Source organism: Cebus imitator, unplaced genomic scaffold (genome assembly GCF_001604975.1).
Source record: "Cebus imitator isolate Cc_AM_T3 unplaced genomic scaffold, Cebus_imitator-1.0 Scaffold339, whole genome shotgun sequence".
Taxonomy (NCBI): domain Eukaryota; kingdom Metazoa; phylum Chordata; class Mammalia; order Primates; family Cebidae; genus Cebus; species Cebus imitator.
The window spans coordinates 688,138-698,301 of NW_016107654.1; the positions used below are offsets into that span (position 1 = coordinate 688,138).

The following is a 10,164-nucleotide window of genomic DNA, read 5'->3' on the forward strand; positions in this document are numbered from 1 at the left end:
TCTTGACCTCATGATCCGCCCACCTTGGCCTCCCAAAGTGCTGGGATTCAGCCGACAGTGGTGGATTTTTGTAGGAAAGGGTCACGTTGACTGGCATGAAAGCCGAGGATGGAGTGGCCGTCAGCCGTTGGGGCAGTGGGGCCAGCAGGTGTGAAACCCTGGGCTCTGGAGGTTTGACTTTCAGGACAGTGAGGATGATCTCAAGGACGCGTGGGGCTGGACAAAGCCCTGCCGTGTCACTGCCAACATTCCCTCACAGGCCAGGCGGGGTGGGGAAATGGCACCGCCAGACCCAGGAGCTGAAGTTGGGACTGCAGGAGGCCCAAAGGCAGGTCCTGAGGACTGACCCCTGCGGCTCCCAGCTTCGGCCTCGCGGCTCACGGGGTCAGTGCCTGGGTGTTTCCCTCGGCTCTGCAGGTGACCACGCTCCCTAACACCCTTGTCGAGAACACTGCCCTGCCCCGGCAGCGGGCCAGGAAGAGGACCAAGGTGCTGTCTTTGGCCAAGAGGTACTGAGGGTCCTTGAGAGCACATCCTGCCCAGGGTGACCCCGACAGTGCTAGCCTCCCCAACCCCGAGCTGCCTGGCGTATTGGCTGCTGACACCATGGCTTTTGAAATCGCCTGATCTGCTCAAGGCTGGTGTGTGTCTGCCTTGTAGGATTCTGCGTTTCAAGAAGGAATACCCGGCCCTGCAGCCCAAGGAGCCCCCGCCCTCCCTCCTGGAGGCCGACCTCACGGAGTTCGACGTGAAGAATTCTCACCTGCCGTCGGAAGTTCTGTACATGCTGAAAAACGTTCGGTGAGGGCGGGGACGGTCCAAGGGCCACTGCGGCTCCAGTCCTCCCCGGCTTCCCACTGGGGACTGACTCCGGCTTGGCTGTCCTGCGTTGGGGGATAGTGGGCAAAGCCTGTCCTGGGGTTGCTGGTGTCTGTGCCCCGTGGTGGGGCCTTGCGATCTGCTGGCACCTTCACCAGGTCTTTCTTGCCCTGTTGGACGATTTCCCAGTGTTTCCTCTTCAGTGATGAACGCAGAGCAAGAGTGAGAAGGGTGCGGTGGATCCAAGGCCTTGAGCCTGGGTTCTGCTCCATGCCCCTGTCTTGCTGACCAGCCCCTAGACTGCACCCCTTCCTTTCCCTGGCCAAGCTCACCCTCCCGGAAGCCACCTTTGCCTTCCTCCTGTGTGCGTGTGGCTCAGGTTGACGGGTTGAAAAGTTCTCTGAGCTGATGGAAAACAGGCTCACGGGAATTTCAGGACTTTACAGTTGTGTTTGGCGGTGATGTCAGCGGCTCGTTGGTGGCTGTGTGCTCTCGAGACCCCCTCGGAGGTCGCCCTCCTCCCCTGGAAGGGCGTCTCACCGTACACTCTGGCTCTTTCAGGGTCCTGGGCCACTTTGAGAAGCCGCTGTTCCTGGAGCTTTGCAAACACATCATCTTTGTGCAGCTGCAGGAGGGGGAGCACGTCTTCCAGCCCGGGGAGCCTGACCCCAGCATCTGTGTGGTGCAGGACGGGCGTCTGGAGGTCTGCATGCAGGATGCTGTGAGTCGCAGGGTGGGGTCAGGACCCTATCTCAAGTCGTGAAGCGTTTCCCATTGAAAAGTTAGGCAGAATTTTGATTTTAATTTATGTGGGGAAAACTTACCATTTTTATTTTTTATTACATTTTATTTATTTTTTTAACAACAGGGTCTTACCCTGTCACCCAGGCTGGAGTGAGTGGTGCAGTCTCAGCTCACTGAAGCCTTCCCCTCTGAGGCTCAAGCGATCCTCCTGCCTCAGCCTCACCTGTAGCGGGGACTACAGGAGTGTGTCATGATGGCCAGCTAACTTTAAAAATTTTTTTGTAGAGATGGAGTCTACTTTGTTGCCCAGGCTGCTCAACAATTCCTGTGCTCAAGGCACGCTCCCGTCTTGGCCTCTCAGAGCCCTGGGACTCCAGGCAGGAGCCACTGGGCCTGGCAGCCCTTTTACGTGTTTCTTCCAAGACCTTCGATGGTTCAGTAGTAAGCCACTGTATTGATCTGCTGTGATCAGCTGAACCCTTGCTCTATTTTCAGGTTTCTAATAAAATTAAATCATTTTAATTTAATTAAGAAAATAATTAAGGCCAAGGTGGAAGTTGGCCTGAGCACATGGGTTGGAGACCAGCTTGGACAACATAGTGAGACCCTGTCTCTACAAAACATAAAAGTAATGAGCCAGGCATGGTGGTAGCACCTGTGGTCCCAGCTACTTGGGGCTGAGGTGGGAGGATCGCTTGAGTCTGGGAGGTCGAGGCTGCGTGAGCTGTGTTCACACCACTGCACTGGTCCAGCCTGGGCAATAGAGCGAGGCCCTGTCTCAGAATAAATAAATAAATAAGGAGCGTAATCCGTGTTTCCTACCTCTGTTAAATCATACTGTTTGAATCACTGTGGGGGGCTGGGGCTGGGCCAGACCCTGCTGTGGCCTCGTCCGCGTCGTCCTGCTTTCCCGGAGGGTGTGGTGCTTTGTCTGTCCGGGTAGTTTTCGGCCCACACCTCCCATTGCTTGTTCTTATTTAAAGCACACCCTGAGCAAACCCTGGCCTCAGTGTCATCATCCCCCTGACCTGCAGGGCTCCTGCCAGCTGTGCCTCAGGGAGTGGGCACCGACCCCATGACAGTTCCTGCCCTGCCTGTCAGGGTTTCTAGACCAGAAGTGCTGTCTGGGCAAATTGTTTGGTTCTCAGGTTTGTCGCTTAGTGTGTGGCTGGACTTGATGAGTCATTAGGAAGGAGAGGGGCTTGGTTCACCCATCTGGGGCAGTCGGAGCCAGTGACTCCTGGGAATGGGGCCGCCCAGCTGGTGAAGCAGAGGCTTCTGTTGTAGCTCATGTGGGCTGAAGGACTGGAGCCCGCATCCCTCTGGCCTCATGGAGGGGCTGGGATCAGATTTGGGCACCTTCATAAAGAATTTTCCTGGGTCAAGCTGAGATGAAGTTCTTACATTGTTTGTTTCTTTGTTTTTTTTTTTTTTTTTTTTTTTTTTTTTGAGACGGAGTTTCGCTCTTGTTGCCCAGGTTGGAGTGCAATGGCGCGATCTCGGCTCACCGCAACCTCCGCCTCCTGGGTTCAAGCGATTCTCCTGCCTCAGCCTCCTGAGTAGCTGGGATTACAGGCACACACCACCATGCCCAGCTAATTTTTTGTATTTTTAGTAGAGGCGGGGTTTCACCGTGTTGACCAGGATGGTCTCGATCTCTTGACCTCGTGATCCACCCGCCTCGGCCTCCCAAAGTGCTGGGATTACAGGCTTGAGCCACCGCGCCCGGCCTTCTTTGTTTGTTTTAAGACAGAGTTTCACTCTTGTCAGCCAGGCTGGAGTGCAGTGGTGCATTCTTGGCTCACCGCAACCTCCGCCTCCTGGGTTCAAGCGATTCTCCTGCCTCAGCCTCCAATGTAGCTGGGATTACAGGCATGCGCTGCCATGCCTGGCTAAGTTTTTTGTATTTTCAGTAGAGACAGGATTTCTCCGTGTTGGTCAGGCTGGTCATGAGCTGCTGACCTCAGGTGATCCGCCCACCTCGGCCTCCCAAAGTTCTTACGTTGTTAAATCACCAAAATAGCATGGTTTCTTTTCTTTTTTTTAACCTAATGGGAAATTATATCAAAGTTCTGGAATTCAGGCTGGTAGTAGCTGAACCGGTCCCTGGAGCCCTTACAGCTAGTTCAGCAAACGAGCAGGGTCTGGGAGCTTTTGGCTCGGTCCCCGCAGTAAGGGCGAGTCGTGGGTGGAGAGGTGCGCCTCCTCCTCCTTCATCTCCGCTTTCCTTGCCCCTGCCCCTTGCCTGTTACACCCCTGATGCCAGCAGGTCCCTGCCCTCTACCGAGGCACCCGCCGCCGGGATGGCGCCTCAGAGGGGCAGGCCTGTGGCCCCACTGCCCTGGGCTGCGCTGAGCCTCCGCCAGGCCCCGTGGTCGTGGGCCCGGCCCTGACGGCACCCACTCTGCTCTCCAAGTGCAGGACGGCACCGAGGTGGTGGTGAAAGAGGTTCTGGCGGGAGACAGCGTCCACAGCCTGCTCAGCATCCTGGATATCATCACCGTGAGTCCTGCTGCCTGGGTCAGCCCCGGAGGCCTGGGTGCTCTGTGTGGCCTGGAAAGCTGGCAGTGATTAAAGGCCAGTTCTCCACAGTGACCTGAGGGGCGGGGGTTTGGTCCAGGAAGGCGGGAGGAAGGAGGAGGAAGCTTCGTTCCTGCCACAGCGCGTTGAAGAGTGGCCGGGCGTGTGGCTAAGGGTTCTGGTTGTGTCTTTAATGACTGTTTTGAACTGGGTAATAGATGAATGTGGTTCAGCACTTGAAAGGCACAAAGCGTTGTGGAGGGAAACGTTTCTCCTTTCTGCAGGCCCAAGGCCCTCCCGGGGACCTGCTGCCCCATTTCCGGCAGTCCTGCTGGGCTCTTCCCTGCTGGTGCCATCTTTTGCTTTTTGTTATGCAGTGAATGTCTGCTGTGCCCATCCTTCCTTATATCAGAGGCTGGTCTGAGGGATAAATCTTTAGGGTGGACTTGGCAGGTCTCAGGGGATGCACACTTGTAATTTTCAAAAATGCTGTGAGTCCCTCACTGGAGTGAGTGTCTGTGCCCAGCCTGTGTGATGCCCGCTCCCCACCCTCACCAGCACAGTGTGCCCCGTGTCCAGATTTAAAAATCATGTGCTGCTGGGCACAGTGCTTCACGCCTGTCATCCCAGCACTTCGGGAGGCCGAAGTGGGCAGATCATGAGGTCAGGAGTTCGAGACCAGCCTGGCCAACAGGGTGAAACCTCATTTCTACTAAAACTACAAAAATTAGCCGGGCATGATGGCGGGCACCTGTAATCCCAGCTACTCAGGAGGCTGAGGCAGGAGAAGCGTCTAAACCCTGGAGGCAGAGGTTGCAGTGAGCTGATATTGCGCCATTGTGCTCCAGCCTGGGTCACCAGGCAACACTGTATTGCAATTAAAAAAAGAAATTACTTATCATGTTATCATATGATTTTTAACTTTTTATTATGAAACAGTTAAAAAATGTGCAAAAATAGTAAAATCGCCCATGTACACAACATTAACTAGAATTTTTTTTTTAGGTAGGGTCTTGTTCTGTCGCCCAGGCAGTGGCACGGTCTTTGCTCATTGCAACCTCTACCTCCTGGGCTCAAGCGTCCTCTCACTTCCACTTCCCAAGTAGCTGGGACTGCAGGCATGCTCCACCACACCTGGCTAATTTTGTATTTTTTTATAGAGATGAGGTTTTGCCATGTTGGCCAGGCTGTTCTTGAACTACTGGGGCTCAAGTGATCCACCTATCTCAGCCTCCCAAAATGCTGGCATTACAGGCATGAGCCACCATGCCCAGCCATTAACTAGATTTTTTTTTTTTTTTTGGAGACAGGGTCTTGCTGTGTTGCCCTGTCTGGAGTGCAGTGCATGATCTTGGCTCACTGCAGCCTCTGTCTTCCGGGTTCAAGTGATTCTCCTGCCTCAGCCTCCTGAGTACCTGGAATTACAGGAATGTACCAACACATCCAGCTAATTTTTGTATTTTTAGTAAAGACGAGGTTTCACCATGTTGGCCAGGCTGGTCTCAAACCCCTAATCTCAAGTTATCCACCCACCTTGGCCTCCCAAAGTGCTGGGATTACAGGCGTGAGCCACTGCCTTTGGCCCATTAACTAGAATTTAATGTTTGTTTAATCTTCTTTTTCTTTGAGTAAAACCTACATGCAGTGAAACAAATCTTTAGTGTCCATTAGCTGACTTTTGTTAAATGCCTGTCAACTCAAAAGGGGTGTCTGATTTTAATCTTACTCCTTTAAGTTATTCCTTTTGCATTCGTTTTTAGCCGTGTATCGAGGTAACTTTTACCTCAGTTTCTTTAGCCTTCATCAGGATAGTTTTCCAGAGCTCACCAGAACCCTGGCTTGGATGCATGCAGGCAGAACCAAGCGTCTAGGTCCTTGCATGCAGCCCTGTGATGGAGCCTGGGTGGTGTCCTCTGATCCCATCCTGTGTTCTTCTGCTTGGAAAGGATGTAACAAGCTCCAGCCAGACGTTTGGGTGTCCAGGGTGCTCACTCTGCTCCCAGCAGATGGGCACAGGTAGGCTTTGAGCTGTTTGGGGCCTGGCGTGGAGGCATGGCTGGCACCTTGGCATCTCATGCTCCGTGGGTCTCATGTGCCTGCACGAGATACTTGGCCTGTGCTTGGGTGGCCGCCCGCCTGGGGAAGGAGAAGGCACCCACCTCTGTGGGCAAGGCTGACCTGCCATTAGAAGGCTGGTGCTCATCTTTGAGGGAGCCACCAACATGGCTTGGGGCAGAGTGGGGTCGCGGCCACCAGATCCCCCCCGTGTGCCTCTTTGGGGGCTCGGCTAGTGTGTGTCTCTGGAGCTGTGGTGGGCTTCTTGGGAACGCCTGAATGTGTGAGGCACTCGTGGGCCTGCGGAAAGCTGAGAAAGGACCAGAGGAGCTCTGGTCCACAGGGATGTAAACCTGTGCAGCCACGGCGCGCACGGGTGGGTGCTGCTGCTTCATGGATACTATTCACAGCTGAGCCATGTCGTGTACTAAGGTTAAATTTCCTTTCTTGCAACTTTCTGTTTTTCCTGGAATTAACAGTTGTGTTATTTTTTGGCTGCTTGGTGTTTTTTCTGCCCTGAACCAGCGGCTCCATGAGCAGTTCTTTTCTCTGGAAATAGCCCTTCCCTGGAGCCCCCATCCTCTTGCCCAGTCTGACCCTCCCCAGGCCTGCTGTCCAGCCGCCATCCTGGGTCACCCATCCTCCCCCGCACAGGGCTCTTGCTGCTTCCTTCTTGGCGGGCTTGCGTTGGTGGGGTGAAGTGAATCCTCTGTTTACTTCCTGAGACAGGGTGCAAGGGAGGTGTATGTTTTGAAATCTTAGAAATCTAGAATTGTCTTTATTCCACACTACCTGTGTCTTTTTGTTGTACTTTCTTTTTTTTTTTTTTTTTTAATGGACATGAAGTCTTGCTCTGTCGCCCAGCCTGAAGCTCACTGCAGCCTCCACCTCCCAGGTTTAAGCAATTCTCCTGCCTCAGCCTTCCGAGTAGCTGGGACTGCAGGTGCCTGCCACCACACTTGGCTAATTTTTTGTAATTTTAATAGAGATGGGTTTTCACCGTGTTGCCCAGGTTGTTCTCGATCTCCTGACCTTGTGATCCGCCCGCCTCGGCCTCCCCCAGTGCTGGGATTACAGGCGTGGGGATTACAGGTGCTGGCTGCCGCACCCGGCCTTTTTGCTGTATTTTCTAGAAGATTTTTTCAACTTTAGTTTCCAAATCTTCCATTGAATTTTTAGTTTCTGTCATAGTTTTCAAGAGTTTTTTTCTTTTCTCTGAATGTTCTTTTTAAAAAAGTATTTTGTTCTTATTTTTGTTTTGTTTTGTGTTTTGAGATAGACTTTCGCTCTTGTGGCCCAGGCTGGAGTGCAGTGGCGTGATCTCGGCTCACTGCAACCTTCCCCTCCTGGGTTCAAGCGATTCTCCTGCCTCAGCCTCCCGAGTAGCTGGGATTATAGGCGTGAGCCACCAGGCCCAGCTAATTTTGTATTTTTAGTAGAGATGGGGTTTCGCCATGTTGGTTAGGCTGGTCTCGAACCCCTGACCTCAGGTGATCTGCCCACCTCAGCCTCCCAAAGTGTTGGGATTACAGGCATGAACCACCATGCCTGGCCTTGTTTTTATTTTTTAATTTTAAAAAATTTTCTTGTTTTTACTCAATGGATAAAGTAGGATGAGGTTTTCTTTTGCTCCCTTCTCTTCTCTGTTTTTTTTTTCTTTTTTTTTTTCTCTTCTCTGTTTATTTTGTCTTCAGTCTTTCAGATCAGGGGCTCTTCTGCCTCCAGCAGTCAGTTTATGCGTGAGTGAAGTCCTTACTGAATACGGGTGTGCAAAGCATCGTAGTTGCATCTCACAGAAATGAGGTAGAGCTCAAGAGGCCAGCAGTGAAAAGCACACGCTGTGTGATTTCCCTCACTTGGGGCTCAGCTACCAGCTGCACTGACACTGGAGGACAGAGGATGGCCGGCCAGCTTTCTCTGTGAAAGGCCAGAGCACAGACTTCAGCCTTGTGGGCCGCGTGGCCTCTCTTGCAGCTACTCAGTGCGGCCATCTAGTGTTCCAAAAAAAACTTTCCTTTTTTTTTTTATGGAATCTTGTCTTGTCGCCCAGACTGGAGTGCAGTGGCACGATCTCAGCTCACTGCAACCTCTGCCTCCCAAGTTCAAGCGATTCTCCTGCCTCAGCTCCTGGAGTAGCTGGGACTGCAGGCGTGTGCCACCGTGCCCAGATAATTTTTTATATTTTTAGTAGAGATGGGTTTTCGCCATGTTAGCCAGGCTGGTCTTGAACTCCTTGATCTCATGATCCACCCACCTCAGCCTCCCAAAGTGCTGGGATTACAGGTGTGAACCGCTGTGCCTGGCCAACTTTCTTTACAAAAACGTTCGGTTGACAGGACTTGGCCCTGGGGCCTGTTTGCAGCTGGGGTAGAGGTCTGGTTAGTGGCTGCCTGTTAGGGGTTTGGGTTGGGTATTGACTTGGGGAGGCATAAGGTAATCTGGATTGCTGGAAATGTTCTGTTCTGTGGGTAACACCCACCATGTCCGAGGAAGAAGAACTGTGCAGACCCCAGGCACAGTTAGTGCCTGAAGCATAACTCACTGCTTACTATATCTAGCTAATATACATAATCATACTTGTCCCATATAATCTTTCTATATAATCATACAGGTATTGTAGTCGGAGCTGCACTGACACATTCAGTGCTGATTTATAGAATCCTTCCATAGAACCATATAGCAGTCTGTAGTAGGAGGAATGCCTAGAGCAGTCACAGAAGAGAAGCAGCACATGGGAAAACAGCCAGACCAGGACGAGAACCAGAGACCCAGGCGGTGGCGTCCCTGCCTGAAAGGGCATACACTGTATGGCAGGCTTGGAGCAAGAGCCTCTCCTCCTGATAAAGGAGCTGTAGTACCTTGCATCCAGTTCCTGTGGAAAGTCGGCCTCAGGCCTGAGATCCCACAAATAACCGAGGGAGAAGAACCCCTCTGGTGTGACGGTCATGGTGGCTGTACACCCTGTCAGCCTTTTCTCGCTTCTGTGCTGGCTCAAATCATCCTCCCATAAATATCTTAAGAGAATAGCACACGTCTCCCAGCTCCCACTGCACTGGCTTACAGTGTCCTCCTATTAGAAACCCTTTGAAGTCTCCAGCCCCCAGATAAGAAGTGTTGCGCACGACACCTGCTGCACACAGCCCACCTCCTTGCCTCAGTGACCTAATGGGGGTGGACCCCTTTTCTGTACCTGACCCTCAACTACTGCACACGGCATGGCCCCCTACTGCACATGGCCCACCCCTCTGCCCAGGTGACATAATGGGGTGGTCCCCTCACTTGTGACTCATGTGATTATGTATGGCCTATCACTAAGCCTGTAGATGATGACCTCACTTACGACCCTTCCCCCTGCTTGTGCCTAATATAGATGCTTCTGCACATTCAAGGCCTCACCTGTCCCCTCTCATAGGTGGCGTGGCCCCCCGAGTCCAGCTGCTTTTCCCCAGTGTTCCAGTGTCCTGTCTCTTTACTTCTTGGATCCTGCACCTCAGCACAGCATAAGGGACACCCCATGACCCTGTGGGGCCAACAGCCCTACACTGTACCTTGATTTAAATGGGAGTTATACATGAGCTAACTATAAAAAGAAAAGAGCGTGATCCACCTGAAACCTGCATAGAAGCCACATGTGCATGGGGTCAGGCCTCACTAACTGGGGACACTCCCTATAGGACGACTGGACAGGAAGGTAGCTGGCTCTTTCCTTCATGGGTTAGGAGCCCACAGGTCAGAGTCTGTAGGTCTTGATGTTAGCTTCTCTGAAAGGAATCTGCCTATGTCCTGCCATGGTGGCACTGGCTTGGAGGAGTGGGAGGAATCTGGGAGTGCTCCCATCTGGAGTGGACACTGTTGGGGAGGAGTCTGGGGGTGCTGACATCTGGAGTGGACACTCACTGTTGTAGAGGAGTCTGAGGTGCTCCCGTTTGGAGTGGACACTGTTGGGGAGGAGCCTGGGAGCGCTCCCGTCCAGAGTGGACGCTCGCTGTTGGGGAGGAGCCTGGGAGCGCTCCCGTCCAGGGTGGA

General features: G+C 52.8%; 2 protein-coding genes across 5 annotated transcripts in view; one reads left to right on the top strand and one right to left on the bottom strand.

The window, feature by feature from the left end:
* The window catches only part of C8G (complement C8 gamma chain), a 618,926-nt gene that overhangs the window by 52,019 nt on the left and 556,743 nt on the right, over positions 1-10,164 (bottom strand). The window lies entirely within an intron of this gene.
* The window catches only part of PNPLA7 (patatin like phospholipase domain containing 7), a 71,688-nt gene that overhangs the window by 4,919 nt on the left and 56,605 nt on the right, over positions 1-10,164 (top strand). For 3 of the 4 annotated variants that reach the window (XM_017505458.2, XM_017505460.2, XM_017505461.2), the window contains exons 5-8: positions 418-509; positions 661-801; positions 1,381-1,540; positions 3,985-4,065. In XM_017505458.2, coding sequence (XP_017360947.1) covers positions 418-509; positions 661-801; positions 1,381-1,540; positions 3,985-4,065 — 474 coding nt within the window. Of the gene's footprint in view, positions 1-43; positions 270-417; positions 510-660; positions 802-1,380; positions 1,541-3,984; positions 4,066-10,164 lie in introns of those variants that run through there. The other variant, XM_017505463.2, reaches the window with a different exon arrangement.